The sequence below is a fragment of the Miniopterus natalensis genome, chromosome 5 (genome assembly GCF_054644295.1).
Source record: "Miniopterus natalensis isolate mMinNat1 chromosome 5, mMinNat1.hap1, whole genome shotgun sequence".
NCBI classification, from domain to species: Eukaryota; Metazoa; Chordata; class Mammalia; order Chiroptera; family Miniopteridae; genus Miniopterus; species Miniopterus natalensis.
In genome coordinates this window covers 56,871,737-56,889,499 of record NC_142085.1, presented here as the reverse complement: position 1 = coordinate 56,889,499, position 17,763 = coordinate 56,871,737, and the positions used below count along the sequence as shown (strand labels likewise).

The following is a 17,763-nucleotide window of genomic DNA, read 5'->3' as shown; positions in this document are numbered from 1 at the left end:
GAGTGAAGGAGCACAGTTATTTCCATTTTATAGATTAAAAAACTGAGCCCCTGAAAGTGTTGAGAGACTCGCTAAACAGCATACAATTAACTCAAGGGGCTGAGAAAATAACCAAACCCAGGGATTCTGGCTCCCAGTGAAGAGTTCTTGACTCTCTACAATTGGTTGCTCTTGGTCTTTCCTCTTAAAAATTAATTTCCAAACCACAGTAGTTTGAACAATATTTACACAGAAAGCCTTAAAAGGTTTTTAAGCAGACATATAAAGGATTTCATCAGATTGAACCACTGGATGGATGGATGGTGGATGGATGGATGGATGGATGGATGGATGGATGGATGGATGGTGGATGGATGGATGGATGGATGGATGGATGGTGGATGGATGGATGGATGGATGGCCTGACAGACGGACAGATATTTATACACATACAGGGGTGGGCAAAAGTAGGTTTACAGTTGTGAGTACATGAAACACAGAGTTAATAAGCTATTGCAATAACCATAATCCGCATGTCTTTTTCCATATAAACAGCTATAAACTACTTTAGCCCACCCCGTATACATATTTTAATGAAAGCTGTTTTCAACCCATAGAGCAACACAAAGTTAGAGAAAATGGAGTGTTGCTAAGGAGCACGCCTGCCAAACTCTCAGTGAATCCTTAAATGGACAGAGACTGCTGTAACTGGCACGCTGCTTTAAGATGATAATTAGTGAAGTGCTTGAGAGTATGTCCCCTTTTGGGAAGTTGAATGGCTCCCCAAGATCTTGTCTGCGATGACACCTTGCTTAGCAAATCTTTTTCCATCGCAACCAGCCTAAAGTTAAACTCCCATCCGTCCCATGTCTGAGTTATCTTTGTCTAAACTGAGGGTGCACAAATCAATGCGGTTTCACTGAAATAAACTGCTCCTTCCTCCCCCCGCCCGAGCACCCAGCGTGAAGGTAGCTGCTCCCACGGGCACCCGCGTGTGAGGGCCCCGCAGGAGCGTGCCCTCTCCTCTGCCCCTTTACACCACCTGCTCCGTCTGCTCCTGCTCCTCTGAGCCCGCTGTCATCTCATCCCGCTTCCTGCTCTAGTTCTGCATCCCCCCCTCCTGTCTTCTGCCAGCCCAGCTCACTGACAAGACTTTTCATTTTACAGTTTATGGGCTAAAGATGAAAAAAAAGTTAATTGAGGGTAAGGCTTTAGCATCAAAACTGGGAATACTCCACTGCATAGCAAAGATCATTTCTTGGAATTATTCACTTAAATGTTTACAAGAAATGATTATCGAGTGTCCCAGATTGATTCACAAATGTAATTAATGAAAGAACTGCTAATAGTTTCCATTTGCTGGTTTGTTTTAATCCTACTGTATAAAAAATTCTTTGGCATCTCAACAAAATCCCACCCAATGATTAAAGGAGCTAAAGATTCATAAAGCAAAAATGTTATTGGGAGTTAAACCTGCCAGGGTGTCCTACAAACCCAACTCAATCCCAGTCATGACATGATGCCAAAGCCATGCTAACAAAACAAAAAGAAAGCAATGAACAATTAGTGCCAACGCCTCATAATTTTGGACGGTCGGGAAGAAGCGTATCCAGTCCCTAATTGATTTCTTCTTTGCTGTTGGTGGAATAAAATATGTCATCGAACATGCCTTTGCCATCCCAGACTGAGGGAGACATAATGAACTCTGGCTTGCCAGATTACTCTGCAACATCTGAAGGTTTGCAAAAAGTAAAATAAAATGAAATAAAAGAGCGCTGGTCTGGTTTTCCCCAGTCAACTCTGATTACCGTAAGGCCGGCTGCAGCAGGGTAGCTGCTTCCTCCTCACTCCGGTGCTGAAAGGAGCACAAGCTCTCCGTGGCCTTTTGTGTCTTAGCTCTGAGGCCTGCAGCCTGTTCTTACAACTGGAAAAAATGTGTTGCAATGGCCAGTTTGATGTTTTGCGCTTGACTCCCAAAGTCCCAATTTGAAGTTTGTTCTATTCCACTTAAGGACAAGTTTCATTTTTCTTTTAATTTAAAAAATGTTCTGAATGCAAAGCGACATTACTAGGACTACTAGGTTACCTAACATAAATCCCGTGTGTGCGACACTCTCCGGGCTGTGTCAGTAGACAAGGCCAGCGGCTGAACTAACCGGCTGCCAAGCAGCCAGTTCGGGGAAAAGTTTAAGCGCGTAACATGTGTACAAACCAAAGTCAGGCCTGAAATCTAAAGCGAGGGTAACAAGCGCTTGGTCTTGAAATGGCCCGTGGAATTTAATCTCGTTAGGCAAATTTGAACTGGGCAGTTGTCCATAATGACCCAATGGAAAGTCATAGAAAAATATCTTTGAGTGACCCTGTCCAGCCCAAGACCTTCTGCTTATCTTAGCATCATTCCTGGCTGGGGCTGGAAAACAGAGCCTGCTCCCACCCTGGCTCCCAGTTAGTCAAGGCCACCTTAGGAAAACACCAGGGTAGGAATGCATGTGATCCATACGGTGAGCATTTCTTCACAGATCCTGAATATGGTAGGAAGCCTGCTCCTCAATTTTCTGGGTAAAGCGTTGGAAAGCCCTATCTAGGAACACAATATGAACTTAGGGACTCCCAGATAGGTGCAGGGCAGGGGGAGGGAGGAGGGGAGAGTGAAGATGTTGGTGAGAATTAGGGTGAAAAAAAAAGCCCTATCTAGGAACATGTTTGAAATAAAGTAATTACCAATCATTTACTTTATGAGGGATTAGTAGAGGGATGTCATAGATAGAAATCCACAGGACTCTCCTGCTTTAACTATTAGTTTGCAAAATAAATATTTTAATCCAGGTTTCTACTGGAGAATAAAATAAATTAAGTGTTTACTCTTTTGTAGAGTTAACAAAAGTGAACTAACCCAAAGGGAGGTTACAAGAGATTCCAGGCCAGGCAAGAATACCAAATAACACAAACAGAATGATCAGTCGTCACTCACTCAAGGGCAGGCTGGAATGGTTGGCCTAAAGCGAAGACTTCATTCTGACAGTGCTATCAAAGCAGCATTTAGGCCAGTGTGAGCAAATGTTTTCCTAAGGATTCAATGGGGAATGATGTAAAATCAGCTCCATTCAGCTGTGAGAAGAAGTCTTTCCTACTCATGTATCGTTAACTTAAAATTTGATTTATGTAAAAGACAAAATGCAAACCAACCATCTACATAAGATAAAAAGCAAACCGGTAAATGACACTGTTACCCTCGCCAGAAAATCAAGTGAAAAGAATACTGACCCTCCACTCCTGAGATGGGATGGCAAGGATGTTGCCCCTTTGAACAGTTCTTGCTCCTTGATTCCACTGAAGCCTCCATCGTAAGTCAGCTGAAGTGGATGACTCTTTAAGTGGCCAACGGCCTTCGATTCTGTTAAATAAATCCCATTGGCTTTCACCATGGAGTCCCCCATCCTAACTGTGTCTTTGGATTCCACTGTTTTCTTTCCTGTAATAATGAAGGAAATGTCTTGTCAAAGCATTTCTTATTTTAGGACTCACCATCTTTCAACATTTTTTCAACCTAAGAATGTACACAATTTAAAAATTATATATTACTTATAATCAAGCCTGGAACTATATGGAGAAAGCCTCTCTGAACACACAAGACCTCACCACTATTTTAGGCGTGGCGTCATCACTTCCGCAGGGAAAACTGAATAGGGTCTTATTTCTATTAGCTGGGAGTCTACCTGCAGCACACACTTAAATGTAGGTTCATGAGCTACCTAAGTCCACATATGTACTCTGCGGCCTGTAATGATATGATAACTCCTATTCCTAAATTTGATCATGTTAGTAATTGTCGATTTAAAAACTACTTATTGAGCACCTCCCTAGAGTCAGGCACTGTCATAGGCACTTAGGACGCATGAGTGATAAAACAAAGACCCCTGACCTCATAGGGCTTACATCCGAGTAGGCGTAAATGGACAATAAGTAATGCCCCATAATAAAGAAGGTAAACAAGATAGGAAGTGCTGTGGAAAAAAGCAAAAGTAGAAGAGTAGAGAAGGGTAAAACGGACTGGGAATGGGGGCAGGGAGCAATTTTGAACAGGGTGGACATAGTTGAGGGACCCTGGCCATCAGACCCTGAGGGACAGTACTTCCAGGGGACAGATACAGAGGCCCGAAGGCAGGAGTGTGCCTGACGCGCTCCAGGAACAGCGGGAGTGGAGTGTGTGACGGGGACAAGGGGAGTAGAGGTGATCAGAGGGGCAGGGGCTGGGTCGCTGAGGCTAGCAGACCATTGCTAGGTGATGAGCGGAGGAGTCACCGAAACCCTACTGTATAAGGCTTTCTGAAGGGGAGTAACACAGAGTTGCAAAAAGATGCCCCATCTCTGAACTGACACATCCACCTTGCTTATGGCTGCAAAACCTTAGGCTCCTAATACAACACTGCTCCTTTATCAGCAATTCACATCGGGAATAGCTTATCCGTGATGCTGCTACTCTACTCTACTCTGTGATATAATATTTTTTCAAAGGGGAAGGAGGGACAAGCTTCATATAGAAAAATACTATTTTGAAAGCTTTTCCAAAATGACTCAAGGTTTCCTTTACTGCACTTGAACCAACAAACCAATAAAAACCACCAACAAAACCAAGTCTACTCCTCCGACCAAACTCCTTGCTTCCAAAACACTGAATTTTAAAGCTGAAAGAAACCCGAGAGGCTGGCTAGTCTAACCTTCATTTTTCAGATGAGAAAATTGAGAACCCAGAAGGTTAGGTGACTAGGTTGAGGTCACAAAGGAAGTCTGAGGAGAGCAAGACTGGGCAGTGGGAAGAACATGCTTTGTGTTTCAGCAGACTTGGGATCAAGTATAGGCTGTGTGACCTGGGCAGGCCACTCAACTTTTCTCTCACCTTCCTCAATAGTCCCCACCTCTTGGGGATGTGGTAAGAACTAAATGATATGGACTTACATGGTGCTAGCACGCTCAAAACCTAGAAGTTACTGTCATTAATGGAACTCAAGAATCCTGACTGCTGGTCCAGGGCTCTCTCCCCAGCACCATGCTGCCGTAAATATTTTTACTACTGAATTACAAAGCACATATTTTGTTGTAGGTTACAAAGCATCTTTAGCCTGTGCCTATATTTTAGCACTTGTTTCTTTCACTCATTCACTCCATGAATATTTATTGAGCACCCACTGCTGTGGGCCAGGTGCTGCTCCAGGGAATGGTGGTCCAGCGATGGATGAGAAGTCCCCGCCCTCATGGGGCCACTGTTCTAGATGGGGAAACACACCCACACTCACAGGTGAAGGAGCTGCAGCCCCTTTATCTTCACAATCTACTAGGGTGAGCTCAGCAGTCACTACTGCAGTGAAGAGTGGCCCTGGGGCTCGCTCCTACTCCTGATGGGGTGCCACCATTAAACTGAGCACAAGCAACAATGCTCTGTGTCTCCCTGGCGAACCTCTGCAGCACACTGTACTGATTTTGTACTGACTTTGTAATGGATCAGGGGTAATCTTCAAAAGGACTCTACAACCAGTAGAATTACCATGCAGCAACAGCTCCACTTCACAGATATTTCTTTAGCACCTACTATATACTAGGCCTTGTTTTAGGCTCTCAGGCTACAAATAGAGAAAACCTCTTTACCTACTGAAGTCTCTGATCCAGTAGGGGGGAGAGAAGCAGACATGGGTAAAGAGAGAAATGCGGTACAGAGCAGTGCAGTGGTCCGAACAGGTAAGGATGACAGAGTGAACAGGGAGTCCTGAGGGGTTGGGATTTGGTCAGGGAGTCACAGAGGAGGTGGAACCTGCAAAGTATTTTGAAGAGTTAACAGGGGGCAGAAAAGAGTTCTGAGAAGAAGGGGAAAAAGCCTTGAGTCCCAGCCAGCCTCATGTGTCTACAAGCCGGACGGTCGAGCAGGGCCCTGCTGAGAAGGGCCCCACACTGCTTTCATGCTTTGCTGTTGCCATCTTGAAATTCTGAATAATGTTTGAACATAGAGCTCCGCATTCTCATTTTGCACTAGGTCCAACAAATTATAGAGCAGGTCCTGCATGAGGCTTGAAACAGCAGGGTGGGTGGGTAGGCGTGGGGAAATGCAACGAGTTCCATGTTGCTGGTGCACAGGCCGTGGGGTAGGGCGGGCGAGGGAGAGTTAGGCTGGGGCCAGATCACAGCTGTCATGTTGCAAGGAGTAGAGGCTTCACCCCTGGGCCAGGAGTCAGCAAGCTACTACCAACTCTGACCTGCCTCCCATTTTAGTATAGCCTGCAAACCAAGAATGGTTTTTATATTTTTAAATGGTTGAGGGTAAAAATCAAAAGAAAAAACATATTTTGTAACATGATAGTCATAGGAAATTCAAATTTTAGTGGCCATGAATCAGCCTGTGGTTGCTTTCCTGCTATAATGGCAGAGCTGAGTAGGTAGCACAGAGACTGTATGGCCTACGAGGTCTAAAATATTTACTCTCTGGCCCTTTACAGAAAAAGTTTGCCAACTTCTGTGCTAGGTCAGTGTTCCCAAACTGTGTTCCCCAAAAAACAGATTCCACCGCCAAGTAGATTTGTGAATTGCTGGGCTGAGTTAAAATCAAACAGGTTTCTTTCCCAGATGGCTTTACCAACCCTTTAGATATGCTCATGTGTATCGCAGCTCTCCAAGAGGGAGGGAAAGTAGGCAGACTTATTTCAGCACTGAGCCCTTTATCCAAGGAAAAGCTATTAATATTTTGCTGAAAGTTCCCTGGAACTCAGTTTGGCAAACACTCCTTTAGCCACAGGGGGCCCTCTGAAGGGTTTTTAGCAAGATGATGATGTAATCTCATTTTTGTTTGCTTCCTGACCTCTTGTCCCCTATGACACACACAGAAAATGATTTCTCATGGTCCATTACGATAAAGGGACAAGGCCACTGCTCACAGCCATGTGTGGCTGGGAGCTTGGCTTCCCCAGGCTCTGCTGGCTGCTCCGGGGGCTGAGCGTCCTTGTGTTGACCTACTTGCAGCCCCCGCAGAGGGTGAGAGTGGAGCACGACGGGCGGGCTGGAAGGTGGTAGAGGCAATGAGGCAGAGGTGGGAAAGGGGAATGCGAACCCAAGAAGTACTTAGAAAGCCCATCTAGGAAGCCTGCGGAAAGTTTGGTGACGGCACAGATGACAGGGATGGGTGAGAGTGTGGAGACTGCGTAACAGGGGAGATGTTAGCAACACTGCCCCCTCCAGCCAAAAACCCTAGCTAGAACACGGAGCAATTAAACTGCTGGTCCTATGACGATGACTACACACACCTCTTCCTTTTCATTTGCTTAAATCAGAAATTCCAAGCCTGTCACCACACCCCTAGCCCTGCAGTGTCAGCTGCAAGTGACCTCACACCAAAGGGAGGAACACAATTCCGTCCCCACGCACATGGTTGCTTTTACAATTACCCAATAAAGAATACCTTCTCTAAACAACAGGGACTCTGAGACAAGCCCAGGGAGCTCCTGTGCAAATGACAATGATTGCAAGGCTAGAGCGCTAAAATAAATGTTTTAATTGGGTAACATGCGCTTTTAAAATGACAACGACTTTTTACTGTCATTGCTCTCTGAGTGCTGACACAGACCTCAGGGATGGTGGAATTGGTAAAGTAGGGTAACTACAAACACGGTAGATGAAAGAATCTCAACAAAGACATGCTTTGGTGCCACTACTGTGCCACTTGGAGGCGTGAAGATGGCCTCACTGCTGGGAAATGACACCGCCCTGGCACCTCCCAGAGCACAACTGGGTGCTGTGGCCAAGGGCCAGGCAGCCCAGGAGGGGAGGCGCTAAGCCATGTGGGAAGCACAGAAGACGAGGCTGGTGGGTGACACATCCACCTCTTCGGTCACCTTCACAGAGACATGAATGGCAAAACCGGCTGATGAGCGGCCGTTTAGTAACTCCCCCGCCAGCCCTGCCGCCCTGTGTATAAGAAGTGATCCTGTTCCTGTCTAAGCCTCACCTCAGCCCCAACCTTGGCCCCAGATCCCCCCCCCACCTTGTGGAGGACTTCGCTCCTGCAGGGACCAATCCTTTCTGATGAACTGGTCTGACAGGGGGCCCCGGTGCGGAGCATTCGAGAGCTGCTCAGGTGGTTGTACCGTGCAGCTATGGCTGAGAAACAGAAGCTGGAGGTTGTTTCTCCCCTGCTCAAACCCTGCCCTGCGCTGCAAGCAGAAGAAAGGCCAAGCCATTTCCCCAGCCTGGCCCTGCGTGGCCCTTAGCCTCAGCTCCCTCCACCTTCCCTGGGTGAGCCCCCTTCCAGCCACACTGGCCTTCAGGTCCTCCACCCCGGAGCCCGCTCCCACCTCGGCCTTGCCGCCCCTTCGGTGCGGCACTTGCTCACAGGTTTCTACACGGCTGCCTTCTTCTCACCATTCACATTTCATAATGAAATTAACATCTTAAACTCTTATATGAAAACCATTTATCTGATATTGATAAACCCATTCATTAGAAAATACTTATCCTAATATTATTTTTCTACCAAGTAACATTTTTTGAAAACTATGATATTTAGGTATTCTTTTTAAACACCCAGAAAAATATATGAACAATATTTCTTACCCAGCCTTTTGCACAATATCAACTAAGTCTTAGTTAATGTAAAAATCATGCAGGGTTTGAAAAAATTATATAAAAATAGCTTTTGTGTGCAAATTCAGAGACGCGGCTGCCCCCGAGTTTTAAAAACTGCTACTTGGCCTTACGCTCAGCGGGAGGAAGGGTCCTGTCGGGCAGGAGGGTGCCCTGGGAGGCCGCCCTGAACAAGCGAGCCCGGGCACTGCTTCTTCTTCTGATCTTTGCGGGGTCCGCGGGGGGCTTAGGAAAGGCAAGGCAGGGACCTTCCTCTGTGGTGGGAGATGCCGGAGCCTTCGGTTTCTGGAAAGAGATTTATTAAACGATGGCATGAGTTTCTGTATCTCAGATAGGACTAGCACCCTGGGGCTGGCCTGACACTCCAGAGGAGCACAGACAGGGCTTTCCGTCTGGCTTCATCCAGCCCCTGAACTCTACGTCTCATTGGCCCATCTTACTTAATATACTATATAGATAAAGCACTTTCATTGTTTTTGTCAAATATATTGTATTAAATACTCTACTGTCCTTCCTAGCATATTAAAAAAATAAAACAAAAACAGTTTACCTATGCTAGCAAATGGATATCTGTGTAAGTGACTAAAAAACTTGGTAGAGTATATTCAACATGCTTTGCAAATTTTTGTGTTCAGTGTAGCTCAGAAAACACTTATTAGGCACCTATGTCTGTCAAGAGCTGTGTGGAATATAAATATTACCATTATACATTTTGGACTCCACGAATTACTTTTTAATGATATAAAATTTTTTAAAAATAATTTAAAGTCACAAAATATAAGAGCAAGAAGTCATCTTGGACTTATGATAAAAATGTGTGTTATTTTCCATATCGCCAGAATTCTGTGCTGATATCCTTAGAAAAGAAACATTACTGGCAAAATTCCAATTCCTTAAAGACTTTTAAAAATACCTGCACCAAGCACTGTGCCACCCAGAGCACCCTCTGGTCTAACCTCCAGGTGGCAGTGGCCTCTGACCCAGGGCCAGAACCTCAAGGATACCTTTACCTCCCACCTTAAGCGTTGCCTGGGGGTTGATCCTTCCTCCCTCCAACGTTAGCATGATTATTTGTGAAAGAACAAGTTCCTCAAGTCACTTATATAACATGTAAAAGGCATGACTCTCAATCCGACAGGTTAATCAACAAATTTTTAAAAAATCCAGTGTGAGATTCAAGTCAGATCATTTGGAAAAATGGGTGAAGTCATCTACCATATATGACAGAATTTTAAACACACATTTTCTCATATACATTAAGACAACACTGGCATCTATATTAAAGTTCTCCTTGCAGGAAGTTGCTTATTTCAATAATGATCACACTTTTCAAATTATGTTTTTGTTTTCCTGTTCAATTACAGTTCACATTCAATATTATTTTATATTAGTTTCAGGTATACTCAAAGTATTTTTTATACCCTCTTGTTCAATTGCATCTGAAATCGGTTCATGAGTCACATAAAAAATTAGTTATGACTTTAGAGACACATTCTTCTAAACACGGGAAAATGGTCAATAAAATAATTAGCATAATATAGAAGAAGAGTAAATGACTTTGGAATCAACCTGATCTGGAGTGGAATCCACTTACTAGTTATGTGAGCTTGGGTGGGTCACTTACTTCTCTGAACTTGCCCAGCTATCAGACGGAGGCAGCAGTCCCCTTCTTGCAGGGACACTGACATATAATTCCTCTATACAATTCCTGTTATGGAGGCTCAAGAAATGCTAGCTCCCTTCCCTATGTGAGTGACTCACTTTTTATTTACCGAATTAGGTTCCAAGTTACTTTTAAGCCTCAAAGCCAAGGCCTTAGCCTGTGACACAACCTTGCCGGGAAAAAGATCCTGAATTCAGAGAATTCACGTCTGTTCTGAAGGAGACAACATTCATTTGTCTGTATAAATTCTGCTATGTTTGTCTCATAAATAATCACTTTACTTTTTATTCTCTCTAATGTGTTGCAAAATATTCATTAGAATGTGACTGGGGCCATAAAGCTAATAGCAACAAAAAAAGCTAAGAGTATAAAACAGTAAAAGAAGTGGTCTGGGTGAAATTCTGGAAGACTGGATACATCAGGATAATCTCAATATTGAATGTAGATATGAAGTTTTCTTATCTCAAGATGTGCGCACTCTGCGGGCACCTTGAATGTGAAACAACGATGGAGAAGTCTGCCAAATAATAGTAAACATGAGGCAAATGTTTTCCTTCACAAAGGTCTTCACTGGTATAAATGATTTGGGTACTAAATAAAAGATCTTATTAAAAAAGGAAAATACAGTTTTGCAAAACTAATTTTTACCCAAAAGAGAGTTGCTGAGTTACCTCTGGGTGGCAAGAGGAAGGCTCCTAGCTGCTCCCTGATAGAAGCTATTCCTTTTCTCCTGCAAACTTAGCCACTGTTTGCGTAATGAAAAATGAGTTCCAGTTTACGACTGACCTTTACTGAACTACTGATCCCATTTAAACATATATCTTACTGTACTACTTAAAATATAAACTGATACACGGAAAGCATTTTTAATTCTTTGAGGGAAAACGACGAAACAAGCCATCAATTTCTGTCATGCCAGGTTCTACAAACGGCCTTCCATCTTGTGGAGCAAAGTGGTGTTTATGAGGCAAAACAGTAAAAAAGATTTTCTTACACAATTCGTGTCATTTTGGGATTCAGAGAATATTTCAAGTAAGTTTCAATCTTCACTTGAGCGCCTTCCCTCCCTCATGTTTTGTGTCATGACACTAACCAGGGACTTGAGTATAATCACCGACACCAGAAAGTCAGGATTTAAGATTTATTCTGGTTGATAAAACTGCTAGAGCCTATTGAAGACTGAAAGACTATTTTCATAGAACCACCTAAAGAAGACGAAACTCCTAGAACATTTAAGGGATCTGGCTGGCCGAGACTCTCCTCCTGGGCCTCACCGATTTCTGGCATGGGTCCTGGGGATCACCAGAGGGGAAGGTGGGGTCTCCCCTAGTCTACGTGGAGGCTGAAAAAGGGAGTCTATGACATCCCACCCCAGAAAGTTGCTATGATTTAATTTGTAAAGCAACAGAACACACACACATATAGTCCACCAAAAACAAACACACTCAAGCACACATATGTACAGTAACAAAAATTGAGAAGCAGCTTGACTGACACTCCGATTCCATAAAAGTCTAGGAATTGGTGTCACTGGTACTTGTAGGATCAGGGGCATAAGGGAGGGGGTACCTAAAATAGGAAGGGCTGGCTGCAAGCCTGTGTAACTCTTTCCCTCCCAGCTCTTCATAATCAGGCTACTGAACCCAGGAGTAAATGGGAGGTTTGCTCTCTCAAGAGGTAAAACAGGGGCTCTGAATGGGGCTCAGCAGGCACCGGTGAGGGTCGGGGCACTTTGAGTGAGTGTGGGCACTAATGGAGCCTTTAACTGCTGGGCGGCAGGCATTCCTGCCTTCTTCCTCTAGGCCCCTGGAAGTTAGAGCCAGCCTTTACCCCAGCCAGAGCTCAGCAGATACTTCCACAGGAAATTAAGTAGCCCAGGAGGAAAGCCCTACAGGCACTGTCTCGGGGAGTTTCATGAACAACACACCCAGCCAGACCCCACCCCCTAAACGTGGTGCGGATAGGTGTCACCTGTGGGTTCATGCTTCCACTCTCAAATAAGGGCAGCCAAACGAGCAGCATGAGCTGTCCGAAGAGAGCCTCTGATATGAAAAACGAGACCCAAACAAACAGAAGAATGCAGCGACACAGACAAAAGACCATGTGAAGACATGGGGAAGGGTGGCCATTCACAAGTCAGCAGAAAGTCCTTAGAAGTGATCAACCCAGCTGCCACCTCATCTCACACTTCCAGTCTTCAGAACTGTGAGAAAATAAATTTCTGTTGTTTAAGCCACACACACACGCACGCACACACATGCAACAGAAATTTTAAAGGGAGAAGAAAACAATGGAAAAATCAAAACTATCATTAATATATGCAGATAAAAGACTACAGCCATGAAACAAGAACTGAATGCTCTATATAAAAAAAATAATTTAAAGGGGAGGGGGAAGCTTTTGGAAATTAAAAATATGATAGCAGAAATGAACTCAATAAAAGGATTGGAAGATAACATCTCTTCTAGAAAAAATAGAGAAAATAAGAAAATTAAAGTGCCAGTCCAGGGGATCCCACACCCCAATAACAAGCTCCAGAAACATCAAACAGAACAAAAAAGAGAGGAAGACATATAAAAATAATTCAAGGGCATTTCCCAGAGCTGAAGGGCAGGAGATTATGCACTAACACAAAGGCCCATTACCATAAAATTTCAGAATGCTGGGAACAAAGAAAAATCCTACATTCTTCCAGAGAGAGAAAAAAAAAAGCACTCAAGTTCTCAAATAATTTACTTCCCATACACCTTTCTCAAGAAGTTACTGGAGGGAGTGCTCCACCAAGAAAGAGGAGGTCCTTGGCTACAGGAAACTGACCCCCAGCACAGGAGGGAGAAGCCAGCTGCGTGCCAGATGCCCAGGGCAAGTGGTCCACGACAGAGGGTGGAAAATTCTCCAAGGAGGTGAATCATCGGAATACCCCATGTGCCTGAATATATGAAGGACATTCAGAGCACTGGGGAAGAGTTTGGGTTTGAAATAGTAATAATACAAAACCTAAAGAGCAAGGCAATGATTAATGCCAGGGAAAACCAGAAGTGGTGCAGGGCAGAAGTAGCAGCATTAATCGTTACCGGTCCAAGGCTCAGCTGCAAACATGGTTTATGTGATCAGAGAAAAGGGACCTAACCAAAATTATGACATATCTACCTTGGGAGTAGCACTGGGGACAGAAAGGGTGAACGTGGTGTGAGGAGCCCTGGGAAGATAGAGTTAAACCTTCAGCTGCCTTAATGGGAAGTCATCAGATAATTCCTCAAGCCCCTAAGTCAGGGAGCAGCAAGAGGCTGTGTTATGTAGAAATATGTATGAAAAAAAAAAAACACAAAAAAATGTGCCAGAAGAATTTAAAGTGAGAGCCACTGGGGAGGGGAGAATGAAGAATACGAGGACAGGAGCCTGCTGGAGCTGTTTTAGTAGCAAAGCTTTGACTCTTTCTGTACATGTATTTACTTGTATATAACTATTAAAAATAAAACATATATGCATAACTTTTTTGAATTAAAAAAATACACTGTGAAACATTTTGTTTGCCAGATTACTCTGTATTTCTAAAATTCTTTATTATTAAACTGTAGGTAAATAGAAATGTTTTATCAGATACTAAACATTATATTTGAAAAAGTATGAAAGAATTTGCTTTCATATTAAATTATAGTACATTTAGGTCTATGTGATCATTTTCCTAGCATACATAAGTGCTGATTCCAAGTATTTTTTACCAATTCCATTTCACAGCTCTCGTGATATTATAAAGTACTCACAAGTTCTAGTGGGCTGAGACGTGCACCAGAAATGGGCCTGGAATCAGAAGACTCAAAATTGGATGCATGGAGGCTAGCACAAGACGGAACAGAAATGTTAGTTCGTGAAGAATCATTTATTTTATTTCTAGTATATATTAGTTAACTCTAGCCCAAAACAAAAGCATTCAATGCATGAGTCTTGAGGAAGAAGAAATTTAAAAAAACTATAGTACTTAAAACATCTTATTAATAAGTCTTTTCATTGCCTTTAGGAGAATTAAAAATATTGAATAATGAAAAGAAGAAATATATATAATGATTTTTAAAGATTTATTCATATTGCTTTTATAAAGTAGATATGACAACCACTATTAACCATTGCAAACCAACTTCTTGGTCCCAAGGCCTGGAATTATCTTTGGGAATCCTGAACAGATACAAGAGATAATTAGCAGAAGTCAAAGGGAAAATGTCAACTTGTGGCTTACATGTACAGGCAAGGGAATGTCATATACCTGAAGGAGGAAGGGGGTCTATTTTCTGGTGTCCTTGAAGATGCAAGTCCAAATAGCTTTCTTTGGTTTTCCTGTGGTGTGAATGGTCTTTGGGTCCCAACTGTTCTTAATGCATTTCGTGCTTCACTTATGATTTCTGCACTGGTCTTCTGCTTGGCCACTGAAGGTCGATAAAACGGATCCAGCTTCTCTAACTTTTTATCATTTGGAGACAGCATCTTTTCTTTTAAAGTAAAATGTTCTTCGGCTAGACACCACACCCTACAAATATACGGGACAAAATATCAACTATTTTCACCCAGTAGTTTAGAAAGGAGTGCTTAAACCCATCATACATGCTTAAACCATCGCTCTATATTAAACTTGAAAAAATGATAAATAGCCCAGCCAGCATGCCTCAAGATGTTTACAGGAACATATTCCACTTCTGGCACAGAAACACAGCCAAATCAGTCTTCGTGGGACCCAACTGGCCTGATTACTACTAGACTAGCACCAAGATTGGCCTTTTCTCCTTTGATTAGTCTTCTGTATCATCTGTATTTTCTCCCACAAAAAGTTATGGGCACTAGCAATCTGGATCATCTTAATCTAGTTAGGTCTGGAAACAATATCAAACTGGGGTTTAGGCTTTGAAAAGAGATTACCAAGACTCAGTGAAATCACTTATGATGACTCAGCAAAATCATCAGTTATCATGACTCAGTGAAATCACTAAATAATGATTAAAGAAAAAAAAAGAAACTAATTCCCTGAAAGTGTTATATCTCTAGGGAGACAGAGGTCTAGAAATTACTCATATGTTTTAGCTGCCCAATTTTAGAATAATCTAGCCAAAGAAAAAAATCGGAGACATGCCAAAGGAAGCTAAAAAGACTCCATTTCATAAGTAGAATCAATAGGTGATTTCTTAGACAAAGATTTACTATATCATGATTTTATACATTAAGTTGTTACATAACAACAGACAACCAGAACATTTCTACCCAGGCCTCACCCAAAGAGTTTTTGAGGAAGAGTATGATGAAAACTACAAACAATATGTCATTCCTTTCATAAGCAAAGGCCAGGTGTTGAGGTAAAACTAGATAAGCAATGCTATTCTAGGAATTTTTAATGTAGAAGTTAAGCAAGATCTCCAAAATTACTATGCAAATTAAAACAACTAACAGAACATATGACAGGCCTGATACATTGTACTTCTAATATATGATATGATTGGCTCTTTATTAAAAAATATTCTATGATAATTACTAAAAATATGTTTAAAGTGTGTTAAATATACATCTAGATTATTTTTGGATGGATGATAATATAAATTCATTTGCACAATATCTAACTTAAGTGGCCATGATAGTTTTTGTTTTCTTTTAAAAATATTTGTATTGATTTTTAGAGGGAGAGGGACCTAGAGAGAGAAACATAGATCGTCTGCCCCCTGCCTACCCCTTGGATGCCCCCTATGGGGATGAAGCCCACAACCCAGGTATGTGACCTGACCAGGAATCGAACCAGTAACCTTTTGGTGCATATGACAATGCCCAACCAACTGAGCCACACTGGCCAGGGCAGGTTTGTTTGTTTTTGAAAGGCCCATTGCAGTAAGAAATTACACCACTTAATGAGAGAAGCTTCAGTACAATGAGCCAGTTTCTTCCAGAACCCAAATCAGGTTTGTGACTCTCTTGGCCCCACATGTCACTAATAAGTCTAGCAATATCCAAAGGTGCTCTGACAAACCTAATAAAGATGAGAGAAAGGACTTTAGATAGTAATAATGGACCATCACTTCTGACTAAGGTTCTCTCTCACTGTATTAGTTTGCATTGAAAACTATGCTCTTTCATAGAGTAACGAAGCAAGAACATTTACTGACGTCATATTCTAGGAAGTCTGTAAATTATTTGGGCATACAGGAGTTTAGACTGATCAAACAGTGGTGGAAACAATGCAAATAATGGACTTAAAAAGTTTTGTCTCTAAATTTTTAATACAAATTCTAACACAACTTTCTCACCTTTTCTCTCTCTTCCCCCCAAATCTTATTTTAACGGTATATTGTGAAGAATTGTTTTAATAGTGTAAGATCTGTACAGTTAATCTATTATTATATTAGAATTAATATATTATTAGCTAAATCAAACATGGAAATGTTTAATAACACAAGTGAACTGAGTTAGAAGTGGGTTTTGAGGGAGGGGATTTTTTCTTTATTTGTTACATTAAAAATTCTTAAATAGATGTTTTTTGCCAAACTTAAAAAAACACAATTACTCAGAGTTTTAAAGCTTGTCTCTTCATAGTAAAGTATTACACAATAGTGTCACAGAAATTTTAACTTTACAGAAATTCTCCTGACAGCTGGAACAAATCCGTTCAACTAGAACTGATTAACTGTTTCCTATGTGCAAAGCCCTCTGCTTGGATCTCTGGGAACACAGATGGGAATAGATACTATCTTCACTCTTGGGCAAGAAGGGCCACTAATGCTAGTTAAACATTTATTTTAATACCAAGCACTATACTAAGTACTCTCAATTACATCGTCTCATTTAACCCCCACAGCAATTCTGTGAGGTGAACAGAGTCTTAAGCAATAAAAATAAATAAATAAATAAATAAATAAATAAATAAATAAATAAATAAATAAAAGCCATGACATATGCCCAGGGGTGATATTCAAACTATTACCCGCTAGATGGGGTGGGAGAAGGTGGGGCACCCAGAGGCCTTGGAGCTGCAGTTATTTACACACCAATATAGAGACATGACAGTGTTTTCACAACTGAAGTGGCCTTCTTGGTGTGTACCAGCCCTATTTGTACCCAAATGATTTTAATACAAGGTACAAACTGATGGGGCAATTTAAAAACCCCATCACCATGTGATCACAAAAGAGGAGGGGACTTCTGATTGGGAGAAGGTGTCAGGTAGACTTCTTGGAGGAGGTGACGCTTCACCTGGGTTCTGGAAAAATGGGCTGAATTTGAGCAAGTGAAACTGGCTGACATTGGGGCTGGAGTAGAGAAGGAATTTCCAGCAAAGTCAGTGAGTGAGCCAAGGCCGAGAGCCAAGAATGTACGGGCGTGTGCTGAATAGGAGGAGCTCTGGACATGAAGAGTGGAGTGGGACCAGGGAGAGAACTGAATGGCAGGTCAATAAATTAAATATAAGCTGATAATAAAATAAAAAGAATTTGAGGCATGATATAATCTGGCAGGCATTGGCAGGATGGAAA

General features: G+C 42.3%; 1 protein-coding gene across 1 annotated transcript in view; it reads right to left on the bottom strand.

The window, feature by feature from the left end:
• Positions 1 to 14,743, bottom strand: part of ARMC2 (armadillo repeat containing 2) — an 81,737-nt gene extending 66,994 nt beyond the window's left edge. Inside the window, exons 1-4 of the mRNA XM_016217563.2 lie at positions 14,526 to 14,743; positions 14,029 to 14,101; positions 8,715 to 8,886; positions 3,244 to 3,451 (exon numbers count right to left, since the gene is read on the bottom strand). Coding sequence (XP_016073049.2) covers positions 3,244 to 3,451; positions 8,715 to 8,886; positions 14,029 to 14,101; positions 14,526 to 14,743 — 671 coding nt within the window. The remainder of the gene's footprint in view (positions 1 to 3,243; positions 3,452 to 8,714; positions 8,887 to 14,028; positions 14,102 to 14,525) is intronic.
• Between the last annotated feature and the right edge of the window lie 3,020 nt (positions 14,744 to 17,763).